The sequence below is a fragment of the Ranitomeya imitator genome, chromosome 2 (assembly GCF_032444005.1).
Source record: "Ranitomeya imitator isolate aRanImi1 chromosome 2, aRanImi1.pri, whole genome shotgun sequence".
NCBI classification, from domain to species: Eukaryota; Metazoa; Chordata; class Amphibia; order Anura; family Dendrobatidae; genus Ranitomeya; species Ranitomeya imitator.
This window is the reverse complement of record NC_091283.1, coordinates 39,682,756-39,695,824: the sequence shown is the minus strand read 5'-3', so window position 1 is coordinate 39,695,824 and position 13,069 is coordinate 39,682,756. Positions and strand designations below refer to the sequence as shown.

Below are 13,069 nucleotides of genomic sequence, written 5' to 3'. Positions count from 1 at the left end.
TGACGGAAGCCCATGTACTCTGTTCCATCTCACTAACAGTTTCCTAGCTACACATCAACGTTACGCGATATTCTTCACACACACAAATGTCATTTCTTTAGCTCTAGAGATTGACATCTTACAGTATGTTCTTAGTTTTATGTTCTTCCTATACTTTTAGAAAATAGCAAAAGTAATATATGTTATAACAATCAGCTCCTTTCGGGTAATCTACTTTTTATTTTCTACTTCTCCTTTCTTGGTCTAAAAATAGCATAACCTTCTCATTGCCGCTATCACATCCTTGTTTTTCAAGCTGTAGATTAGGGGGTTTAATATTGGGACTGCAGCTGTATTAAACAATGAGGAGAGTTTATTGGACTCTAAGCTGACTGATGAAATGGGTCGGAAATATTGGTAAGACAGAGTGCCATAAAGGAGGGTGACAACGGTCAGGTGTGAGGAACACGTGTAGAAGGCTTTACGTCTGCCGGTACTAGACCGTATCCTCAGTATGCTACTAATGATAAAAGCATAGGATATAAAAGTGAGGACGAAAGGGGTAAAACCGGCAAGTAATACTCCTTCAATAATTATGTAGAGCTGCAAAAGAGTTGTGTCGTTACAAGTAAGTTTCATGACAGGTATAGGATCACAGAAGAAATGGTTGACTTCCAATGACGTGTAGCATGTGAATGAGGATATTTCCAAGAGGCATGGTATGATATTTATAGAACCCATGATCCAAGAGGCACCGGCCAGAAGAAAACAGGTTGTGCTGTTCATAACCTCATTGTATCGTAGAGGGTTGCAGATGGCCACGTAGCGGTCATAGCTCATAGCCGTCAAAATCAACAGTTCATCACAAGTGAATGACACGAATAAAAAAATTTGTGCAAAACATCTACCAAACGAGATGGTTTTGTCTCCCGTTAGGAACGAAATAAGAGCTTGATTTAGAGCTACAGTGGAGCAGGACATGTCCAGTGTGGATAAGTTCCCTAGAAAGAAGTACATAGGAGTATAGAGATGATGATCAAGGGTGACCAGAAGAAGAATTGTCATGTTACCAGCAAGAGTCATGAGATAAATAAGGAGCATCATAAGGAAGAATGGAAGCTGTAGTTTGGGGATATCTGACATACCTTTAATAATAAAATAGGTCTTCTCGGAGGTGTTGTTCAGATCCATAATATGAGATGTAATTAAATACTTTAGAATTATTTTAGTTACTGTTTTTAATACATTTCAATAATGTTGCACATCTCTAGAATATGAAAAAAACAGGCAATATTTTGTTATAGTCTTTTTGTATTTTTTTTTTAATAAATAATGTAGTTACGATTTGTTTTAATGCCATTTCTAGTGGTCTCCAACCTGATGGAATTCACACACCTTCCACGTCAGAGAGAAGAGGAGCAGCTTGCATTAATGGGATGCACTGTGTTATTGGCAATATTATTGGGGATATTTTGTTGCTGGTACAGTTATTGGTATCGGTATTAGACTGTGGTGCCAAAGGCCCACCAGTAGACCACCAAAGAACAGTGCATCCTTAAAGGTGTGGTCCAGTGAAAGTAAGTTACCACCTATTGATAGATGCTGGGACCCTCACTGATTGGTGGATCGAGTAATTTTTATCCCCATTATCCTCATTCAGAATTGAGCCACCACTGCCCCATTCATTCTCAAAGGGGCCCCTGGGAAAAGGCAAGTGCATATTTTGACAGCCCCATGCAGTTGCATTGTAACTGGGGGTAGTGGAGACAAAAATTATTTTTTTATTTGTTTGAACATATTTTTAGACCTGTAACTTTTTTATTTTTCTAATGATGGAGCGCTTCGAGTGCTTGATTATTATAGAGCAATCTATATATTATTGGTAGCATATACCAGCCCTAGAATCACACTTCCCATTCCATCGGCCATAGTTTGTGATCTGTGGCTTCAAGGGTAGCGGAAGAATTGCCTCCTACCTGCAGACATCAGTGGCTCTTCTTTTTATTAGCCGATCTGGCGTCTCCTCAATGTTGTGGCACAATGCCATTGTTGCAAATAAAAAAGAAGAGCCACAGATGTTGGCAGATAAAAGGCAGTTCTCCTGTTCCTATGCTGAAGCCACAGACCACTGCCATAGTCAATGAATTGGGATGCGCAAACACATTCGCACCATCTCGAATTAGCACCCAATACATTAACCAACATATTTAAAGATATTCACGCCTTACATGCAAGTTCTTGCTTATATACAAATTTGTACTTATATACAGTGGGGCAAAAAAGTATTTAGTCAGTCAGCAATAGTGCAAGTTCCACCACTTAAAAAGATGAGAGGCGTCTGTAATTTACATCATAGGTAGACCTCAACTATGGGAGACAAACTGAGAAAAAAAAATCCAGAAAATCACATTGTCTGTTTTTTTAACATTTTATTTGCATATTATGGTGGAAAATAAGTATTTGGTCAGAAACAAACAATCAAGATTTCTGGCTCTCACAGACCTGTAACTTCTTCTTTAAGAGTCTCCTCTTTCCTCCACTCATTACCTGTAGTAATGGCACCTGTTTAAACTTGTTATCAGTATAAAAAGACACCTGTGCACACCCTCAAACAGTCTGACTCCAAACTCCACTAAGGTGAAGACCAAAGAGCTGTCAAAGGACACCAGAAACAAAATTGTAGCCCTGCACCAGGCTGGGAAGACTGAATCTGCAATAGCCAACCAGCTTGGAGTGAAGAAATCAACAGTGGGAGCAATAATTAGAAAATGGAAGACATACAAGACCACTGATAATCTCCCTCGATCTGGGGCTCCATGCAAAATCCCACCCCGTGGGGTCAGAATGATCGAAAGAACGGTGAGCAAAAATCCCAGAACCACGCGGGGGGACCTAGTGAATGAACTGCAGAGAGCTGGGACCAATGTAACAAGGCCTACCATAAGTAACACATTACGCCACCATGGACTCAGATCCTGCAGTGCCAGACGTGTCCCACTGCTTAAGCCAGTACATGTCCGGGCCCGTCTGAAGTTTGCTAGAGAGCATTTGGATGATCCAGAGGAGTTTTGGGAGAATGTCCTATGGTCTGATGAAACCAAACTGGAACTGTTTGGTAGAAACACAACTTGTCGTGTTTGGAGGAAAAAGAATACTGAGTTGCATCCATCAAACACCATACCTACTGTAAAGCATGGTGGTGGAAACATCATGCTTTGGGGCTGTTTCTCTGCAAAGGGGCCAGGACGACTGATCCGGGTACATGAAAGAATGAATGGGGCCATGTATCGTGAGATTTTGAGTGCAAACCTCCTTCCATCAGCAAGGGCATTGAAGATGAAACGTGGCTGGGTCTTTCAACATGACAATGATCCAAAGCACACCGCCAGGGCAACGAAGGAGTGGCTTCGTAAGAAGCATTTCAAGGTCCTGGATTGGCCTAGCCAGTCTCCAGATCTCAACCCTATAGAAAACCTTTGGAGGGAGTTGAAAGTCCGTGTTGCCAAGCGAAAAGCCAAAAACATCACTGCTCTAGAGGAGATCTGCATGGAGGAATGGGCCAACATACCAACAACAGTGTGTGGCAACCTTGTGAAGACTTACAGAAAACGTTTGACCTCTGTCATTGCCAACAAAGGATATATTACAAAGCATTGAGATGAAATTTTGTTTCTGACCAAATACTTATTTTCCACCATAATATGCAAATAAAATGTTAAAAAAACAGACAATGTGATTTTCTGGATTTTTTTTTCTCAGTTTGTCTCCCATAGTTGAGGTCTACCTATGATGTAAATTACAGACGCCTCTCATCTTTTTAAGTGGCGGAACTTGCACTATTGCTGACTGACTAAATACTTTTTTGCCCCACTGTACTTGTGACTAAAAATAATTTTCCCAATACAGTTTCATAACATTTTTTTGTCTGTTTTTGCTATTTTAAATCACTGTCCGTAACAGACTGCAGAAAGAGTAAACAGGGTCCGTCACAACTATACCTTTACTTTAGAATGAATTTCAAGGCTAATTTTTAACCAAAGAAAAGTATAAATTTGATTATAAATCAACCTCTATTTTTGGTCATGTTACATCCCCAAAAATGGAATAATAAGCTGCATGCTTGTCCAAATGGTACCGATAAATTTAAAGGTCACTCTACTAAAGAAGCCCAGAAGCAGTGATGGGCCACAAAATGGGAAGACGCATTCACATGTATCTGCGGTACAAGTCCATGGAATTGGAGCGCCCCCAGACACAGGGCCATGCGTTCTCGGTACCGGGCCTCTCTGGTTCGGTTCAGAAGCTGTCATGGTGGCTAGACCCAGTCCGCGACCCTGCTAAGGGGCGTCCAATAAAGGTGGTGCAGTCTATCGGGGATTTGTGACGCTACCTGTGGTGTTCGATCAGGGTGACCGACGCTGCTGTGGGGTCCGCTGCGGTGATGGAATGGCAGCTGGATGGTATACCTTCCCACAGGTGAAGTATGTCCCCAGGGCTTCCCAGTAAGGTAGATGGTGATGGTGTGAGGTGCGGGCAATAACGAGGACACAAGGTTGCAGTCTCTTTACCTCTTTACTGAAGACTTCAGGATCCGCAATCCAGAGCACGCTTAACAGGGCTGTCTGAGACCGGCCGGTCTGATGGGCACTTCCAGAATTGCCTTTGCAGGAGGAAATCGTTGCTTACCAATAGCGCCTGTGTGTTGTAGTGCTACCCTGCTGAGCAGTCGGAATAGTCCTCACAACTTCTGTTCTCGTTCGTTCGTTCTTTCTAATGTGTTCCAGATGTTTCTAGTTCAACGTCCCCCAGGTATGTTATGGCTAGGACGCACCCGTATGATGGGAAGGCCTGGAGGTCTTCCGGGACCCTAGAGACGCCCCTCTCCCACTGTTGCCCTCTATGTCTTCGTAGGTGTTTAGGTGAGACAGCCAACCTATAATTAACTGTCCTGCGGAGTTTGAAGTAAGGCTTAGAGTCAGTTACTCCCTCGGTGTTCCAGCCACCGGCTACACGCCTCAGTAGGATGTTGCCTCGGTCTCACGGCACGACTCCTACTGGCTCTCCTTTGTGCTTGATCTCATTTCTCACTGTCTCACAATATCCTTCCCTTCGTGTCTCTCTCTTAGGATACCGCCACGGGGTGTGCAGGCGCGGTTCCGTAACGTTCTATTCTGGTCACTAGGTGCCTGCCAGGTTCCCACGCCTGAAAGGGACCCCCCTGTGTCTTCTCCCTGCAACACCCCCTGCCACGGGATGTTGCCTGAATCCAACCCAGTCAACTTTTGACTAACTTCCTATTTAACCCCTAGTTTTACCAGTGTGAGGAGTGGCCCAATAAATAAAGCCTTTTTCTCCCCCTAGTGGCCGGAGTGTGAAGTGTAATGTGTGCTGGTGATACCTGGTCAGTAGAATTCCTTCAGTGCCATCAGACTTACCATCACTCCCCTTAGTGGCAGAGTGTCATACTGCAAAGACCAGATCTCTGAGGCGCTGCAGAATGTATGCGGATGGTGCCCCGGCCGGTAGCACTTTCCCCAAATGTTGTCCTCTAAACAATGGAGTTGTAGGGTTCAGTGTGATGTCACTTCAACTACGGAACTATCCCTGATAAAGGAGAGTGAGCTTCTTAGAAATAGATCTCACATCTCACAGGAACCGACAACTCCATTTTTGAAAGGATGGTATTTGGGGAACGTGCTATCGGCCAGGGCATCATCCACGTACATTCCGTAGATTACACACTTTGGATACTATGACCAAATCTACCTTTGGAAACTTGCTGTCTGTGAACAGGTTGGCTAATCCTTGGTTTTATGTGTTTATCAACCTTATGTATATAAGATTTTTTTTAGCCTGTATTGTCATTTTGTAGGAATAGTTTTCTAAGTATATATTTTTTGCAATTCTTTGCTTGAATAAGAATATTATTAAGCCGCAGGTGATATAGATAGGTATATGTTGTTAGGAATGCTAATGGAGTAAAGTATATAAACTTTTAACATTTTAATCTCACGGTGATTGTCATAAAAACAAAGCCCAAAAGAGATCAGTAAAATTACTGTTTTTTTATTTTTATTTTATCTTTACCTTTTACAAAATATTATATGATAAGCTAAATGATCTTATTTATTTGTCCAACTTAAACAACAAGCTTTTATACAGCAAAATGAATGTAAAAATGTTATTGGCTTTTGGAAGAAAAGAATGAAAAAACAAGAACGTCCAAGAACATACAATTTAATATTAAGCAGTAGTTCATAGTTCATAGTTCATAGTTAGTAAGGCCGAAAAAAGACATTTGTCCATCCAGTTCAGCCTATATTCCATCATAATAAATCCCCAGATCTACGTCCTTCTACAGAACCTAATAATTGTATGATACAATATTGTTCTGCTCCAGGAAGACATCCAGGCCTCTCTTGAACCCCTCGACTGAGTTCGCCATCACCACCTCCTCAGGCAAGCAATTCCAGATTCTCACTGCCCTAACAGTAAAGAATCCTCTTCTATGTTGGTGGAAAAACCTTCTCTCCTCCAGACGCAAAGAATACCCCCTTGTGCCCGTCACCTTCCTTGGTATAAACAGATCCTCAGCGAGATATTTGTATTGTCCCCTTATATACTTATACATGGTTATTAGATCGCCCCTCAGTCGTCTTTTTTTCTAGACTAAATAATCCTAATTTCGCTAATCTATCTGGGTATTGTAGTTCTCCCATCCCCTTTATTAATTTTGTTGCCCTCCTTTGTACTCTCTCTAGTTCCATTATATCCTTCCTGAGCACCGGTGCCCAAAACTGGACACAGTACTCCATGTGCGGTCTAACTAGGGATTTGTACAGAGGCAGTATAATGCTCTCATCATGTGTATCCAGACCTCTTTTAATGCACCCCATGATCCTGTTTGCCTTGGCAGCTGCTGCCTGGCACTGGCTGCTCCAGGTAAGTTTATCATTAACTAGGATCCCCAAGTCCTTCTCCCTGTCAGATTTACCCAGTGGTTTCCCATTCAGTGTGTAATGGTGATATTGATTCCTTCTTCCCATGTGTATAACCTTACATTTATCATTGTTAAACCTCATCTGCCACCTTTCAGCCCAAGTTTCTAACTTATCCAGATCCATCTGTAGCAGAATACTATCTTCTCTTGTATTAACTGATTTACATAGTTTTGTATCATCTGCAAATATCAATATTTTACTGTGTAAACCTTCTACCAGATCATTAATGAATATGTTGAAGAGAACAGGTCCCAATACTGACCCCTGCGGTACCCCACTGGTCACAGCGACCCAGTTAGAGACTATACCATTTATAACCACCCTCTGCTTTCTATCACTAAGCCAGTTACTAACCCATTTACACACATTTTCCCCCAGACCAAGCATTCTCATTTTGTGTACCAACCTCTTGTGCGGCACGGTATCAAACGCTTTGGAAAAATCGAGATATACCACATCCAATGACTCACCGTGGTCCAGCCTATAGCTTACCTCTTCATAAAAACTGATTAGATTGGTTTGACAGGAGAGATTTCTCATAAACCCATGCTGATATGGAGTTAAACAGTTATTCTCATTGAGATAATCCAGAATAACATCCCTCAGAAACCCTTCAAATATTTTACCAACAATAGAGGTTAGACTTACTGGCCTATAATTTCCAGGTTCACTTTTAGAGCCCTTTTTGAATATTGGCACCACATTTGCTATGCGCCAGTCCTGCGGAACAGACCCTGTCGCTATAGAGTCCCTAAAAATAAGAAATAATGGTTTATCTATTACATTACTTAGTTCCCTTAGTACTCGTGGGTGTATGCCATCCGGACCCGGAGATTTATCTATTTTAATCTTATTTAGCCGGTTTCGCACCTCTTCTTGGGTTAGATTGGTGACCCTTAAGATAGGGTTTTCATTGTTTCTTGGGATTTCACCTAGCATTTCATTTTCCACCGTGAATACCGTGGAGAAGAAGGTGTTTAATATGTTAGCTTTTTCCTCGTCATCAGTAATTTATTTTTCCTCTATCATAAGTCATAAAATGTATATTTGGTGTAAAGCTGGAAAAAAAAATAGTATGCAGATATCAAATGTAAGTTTTGCAATGGACCTAAACTTACTTGAATATAGAAAATAAGCGGAGTCAGAGTTTTAAATACGGTAGCCTATACAACAAATAGAAATACTGTTGTGATGAAGCAGATGTAAAGGATGAAGAAATCTCTGCATATCGTGTATCAAACAATTATATTAATAGTGTCTCTGCACATCTGGGAACAAATCCACAGAGACAGAAAGACCTGATGTAACACATTAGTGCTTATTAGACGCTAGCAATTTTTTTAAATGCAATTTTAATACAAAGCAAAAGAGGGAGAAGCCAGCACTGGTTATGGTCAGAACGCAATACATAAAGTGCACGTGCACATATTGATTTCTAACTGTATTTCAAAATGAGACATTTAGCAAACAATTGATCAATTCTTTGAGCCACCCCACCACGTCAAGGCATTGTCATAATGGGGCAGTCCTACTCTACATTTTTTATATTTGCTGTACCATATAGGCCTCCTAAATGTATTAAAAGCAAGACCACATTAAATGCAAGCTGTACCTGAAGTGTTTCTGAATCACTCCCATGGCACCAGAAAGGGCAAACGCAGATAAAGGTTGACCAGGTCCAGACATAGACATTTCAGGTCTAACCTCCACACTGCCCAACCAGCACCACAGAAAAAGGGTGAGACAGGGTGAGACACAGGTGCACAATTAAACAGAGCCTAAGGCAGGGCAGGACTGCTGTATGTGTGTACAGGAGCCTACCAATCACAGTGAACACAGAAAGAATTGCATACATAACCCAGCACGCCCGGCAACAGTGGTGGTAAGCCACATACAAATATCAAAGCAAAAGAGGGGAGAAGCCAGCGCTGCTTATGGTCAGAACGCAATACATAAAGTGCACATGCACATATAGATTTCTAACTGTATTTCAAAATGAGGCATTTAGCAAACAATTAATAAATTCTTTGAGCCATGCCACCACGTCACGGCATTCTCATAATGGGGCAGTCCTACTCCACGTTTTTTATATTTGCTGTGCCCTGCCCTAGGCTCTGTTTAATTGTGCACCTGTGTCTCAGCCTGTCTCATCCTTTATCTGTGGTGCTGGTTGGGCAGTGTGGAGGTTGGACCTGGAATGTCTATGTCTGGACCTGGTCAACCTTTATCTGCGTTTGCCCTTTCTGGTGCCATGGGAGTGATTCAGAAACGTTTCAGGTACAGCTTGCATTTAACATGGTCTTGCTTTCAATACATTTAGGAGGCCAGCGAATATAAAAAACGTAGAGTAGGACTGCCCTATTATGAGAATGCCTTGACGTGGCGGGGTGGCTCAAAGAATTGATCAATTGTTTGCTACATGCCTCATTTTGAAATACAATTAGAAATCAATATGGGCATGTGCACTTTATGGATTGTGTTCTGACCATAAGCAGCGCTGGCTTCTCCCTCTTTTGCTTTGATATTCGTATGTGGCTGACCACCACTGTTGCCGTGCGTGCGGGGTTATGTGTTGTGAATTCTGTGGCTGAATTCACTCCTGTGGTCACAAGTGGAACTGCAGCTTCTGAGCTTCCTTCCTCAGGTGTTCTGGTGAGCTCATTAGCTGCTTCGTTACTTAACTCCACCTGATGCTGCTATCCTTGCTCCTAGTCAATGTTCCAGTGTTGGATCTGAGCTTCTCCTTATTGTTCCTGTTACCTGCTGCTCTGTATAGCTAAGTGCTTTTTTGCTATTTTGTTGTTTTTTTTTCTGTCCAGCTTGTCTTTTGTTTTGCTGGAAGCTCTGAGATGCAAAGGGTGTACCGCCGTGCCGTTAGTCCGGCACGGTGGGTCTTTTTGCCCCCTTTGCGTGGTTTTTGCTTTAGGGTTTTTTGTAGACTGCAAAGTTCGCTTTACTGTCCTCGCTCTGTCTAAGATTATCGGGCCCACTTTGCTGAATCTATTTCATCCCTACGTTTTGTCTTTTCATCTTACTCACAGTCATTATATGTGGGGGGCTGCCTTTTCCTTTGGGGTATTTCTCTGGGGGCAAGTCAGGCCTATTTTTCTATCTTCAGGCTAGCTAGTTTCTTAGGCTGTGCCGAGTTGCATAGGTAGTGGTTAGGCGCAATCCACAGCCACTTTTAGTTGTGTTTAGGATAGGATCAGGTGTGTAGTCTACAGAGTTTCCACGTCTCAGAGCTCGTTCTTTTGTTTTTGGGTATTTGTCAGATCACTGTGTGCGCTCTGATCGCTAGGCACACTGTGTCTCTGGATTGCCTTCATAACACCTTTCATTTGCAGACATAACAGTACTAGGAGCCAACTAATGATTCTCAATAGAGGGAAAGAAAAAGTTCTGACATCATTTTTTTTTTTTTCTCTGCTCTGTGTTCACTTTTTTTTTTTTCCCCTAGACATTTGGGTGTTTCTGGACACAGGTGTGGACATGGATTTTCAGGGTCTGTGCTCTTCAATGGATAATCTCGTTATAAATGTACAAAAGATTCAAGATACTATAGATCAGAAATCTATGCTAGAACCAAGAATTCCTATTCCTGATTTGTTTTTTGGAGATAGAACGAAGTTTCTAAGTTTCAAAAATAATTGTAAGCTATTTCTGGCCTTGAAACCTCATTCTTCTGGTAATCCTAGTCAACAGGTTTTGATTATTATTTCTTTTTTGCGCGGCGACCCTCAAGACTGGGCATTTTCTCTTGCGCCAGGAGACCCTGCATTGAGTAGTGTCGATGCGTTTTTCCTGGCGCTCGGATTGCTGTACGATGAGCCTAATTCGGTGGATCAGGCTGAGAAAAATTTGCTGGCTTTGTGCCAGGGTCAGGATGATATAGAAGTATATTGTCAGAAATTTAGGAAATGGTCAGTACTCACTCAGTGGAATGAATCTGCGCTGGCAGCTTTGTTCAGAAAGGGTCTCTCTGAGGCTCTTAAGGATGTCATGGTGGGATTTCCTATGCCTGCTGGTTTGAATGAGTCTTTGTCTTTAGCCATTCAGATCGGTCGACGCTTGCGCGAGCGTAAATCTGTGCACCATTTGGCGGTATTGCCTGAGGTTAAACCTGAGCCTATGCAGTGCGATAGGACTATGACCAGAGTTGAACGGTAGGAATACAGACGTCTGAATGGGCTATGTTTCTACTGTGGTGATTCCACTCATGCTATTTCTGATTGTCCTAAGCGCACTAAGCGGTCCGCTAGGTCTGCCGTCATTGGTACTGTACAGTCCAAATTCCTTCTGTCCATTACCTTGATCTGCTCTTTGTCGTCGTTTTCTGTCATGGCGTTTGTGGATTCAGGCGCTGCCCTGAATCTGATGGATTTGGATTATGCTAAACGTTGTGGGTTTTTCTTGGAGCCTTTGCGGTGTCCTATTCCATTGAGAGGAATTGATGCTACACCTTTGGCCAAGAATAAACCTCAGTACTGGGCCCAGCTGACCATGTGCATGGCTCCTGCACATCAGGAAGTTATTCGCTTTCTGGTGCTACATAATCTGCATGATGTGGTCGTGTTGGGGTTGCCATGGCTACAAACCCATAATCCAGTATTGGATTGGAATTCCATGTCGGTATCCAGCTGGGGTTGTCAGGGGGTACATGGTGATGTTCCATTTTTGTCGATTTCGTCATCCACCCCTTCTGAGGTCCCAGAGTTCTTGTCTGATTATCAGGATGTATTTGAAGAGCCCAAGTCCGATGCCCTACCTCCGCATAGGGATTGTGATTGTGCTATCAATTTGATTCCTGGTAGTAAATTCCCTAAAGGTCGATTATTTAATTTATCCGTGCCCGAACACGCCGCTATGCGCAGTTATGTGAAGGAATCCCTAGAGAAGGGACATATTCGCCCATCGTCATCACCACTGGGAGCAGGGTTCTTCTTTGTAGCCAAGAAGGATGGTTCGCTGAGACCGTGTATTGATTACCGCCTTCTTAATAAGATCACTGTTAAATTTCAGTATCCCTTGCCATTGTTATCTGACTTGTTTGCTCGGATTAAGGGGGCTAGTTGGTTCACTAAGATAGATCTTCGTGGTGCGTATAATCTGGTGAGAATCAGGCAAGGAGATGAATGGAAAACTGCATTCAATACGACCGAGGGTCATTTTGAGTATCTAGTGATGCCGTTCGGACTTGCCAATGCTCCATCTGTGTTTCAGTCTTTTATGCATGACATCTTCCGTGAGTACCTGGATAAATTCCTGATTGTTTACTTGGATGACATTTTGATCTTCTCAGATGATTGGGAGTCTCATGTGAAGCAGGTCAGAATGGTTTTTCAGGTCCTGCATGCTAACTCTTTGTTTGTGAAGGGATCAAAGTGTCTCTTCGGTGTGCAGAAAGTTTCATTTTTGGGGTTCATCTTTACCCCTTCTACTATCGAGATGGATCCAGTTAAGGTCCAAGCCATCCAGGATTGGATTCAGCCGACATCTCTGAAAAGTCTGCAAAAGTTCCTGGGCTTTGCTAATTTTTATCGTCGCTTCATCTGTAATTTTTCTAGCATTGCCAAACCATTGACCGATTTGACCAAGAAGGGTGCTGATTTGGTTAATTGGTCTTCTGCTGCTGTGGAAGCTTTTCAGGAGTTGAAGCGTCGTTTTTGTTCTGCCCCTGTGTTGTGTCAGCCAGATGTTTCTCTTCCGTTCCAGGTCGAGGTTGATGCTTCTGAGATTGGAGCAGGGGCGGTTTTGTCACAGAGAGGTTCTGATTGCTCAGTGATGAAACCATGTGCTTTCTTTTCCAGGAAGTTTTCGCCCGCTGAGCGTAATTATGATGTGGGCAACCGAGAGTTGCTGGCCATGAAGTGGGCATTCGAGGAGTGGCGTCATTGGCTTGAAGGAGCTAAGCATCGCGTGGTGGTATTGACTGATCATAAGAACTTGACTTATCTCGAGTCTGCCAAGCGCTTGAATCCTAGACAGGCCCGTTTGTCGTTATTTTTTGCCCGCTTCGACTTTGTGATTTCGTAAATTCCGGGCTCTAAAAATGTGAAGGCGGATGCTCTGTCTAGGAGTTTTGTGCCCGA

General features: G+C 42.8%; 1 protein-coding gene across 1 annotated transcript; it reads right to left on the bottom strand.

Moving 5' to 3' along the window:
* Positions 1–243: 243 nt before the first annotated feature.
* LOC138666225 (olfactory receptor 8D1-like) lies at positions 244–8,179 on the bottom strand. Its single transcript, XM_069754460.1, has 2 exons — positions 8,099–8,179; positions 244–1,246 (listed from the first exon to the last, which is right to left on the bottom strand). The coding sequence occupies exon 2, from the start codon at positions 1,168–1,170 to the stop codon at positions 244–246; it is 927 nt and encodes a 308-aa protein (XP_069610561.1). The 5' UTR covers positions 1,171–1,246; positions 8,099–8,179.
* Between the last annotated feature and the right edge of the window lie 4,890 nt (positions 8,180–13,069).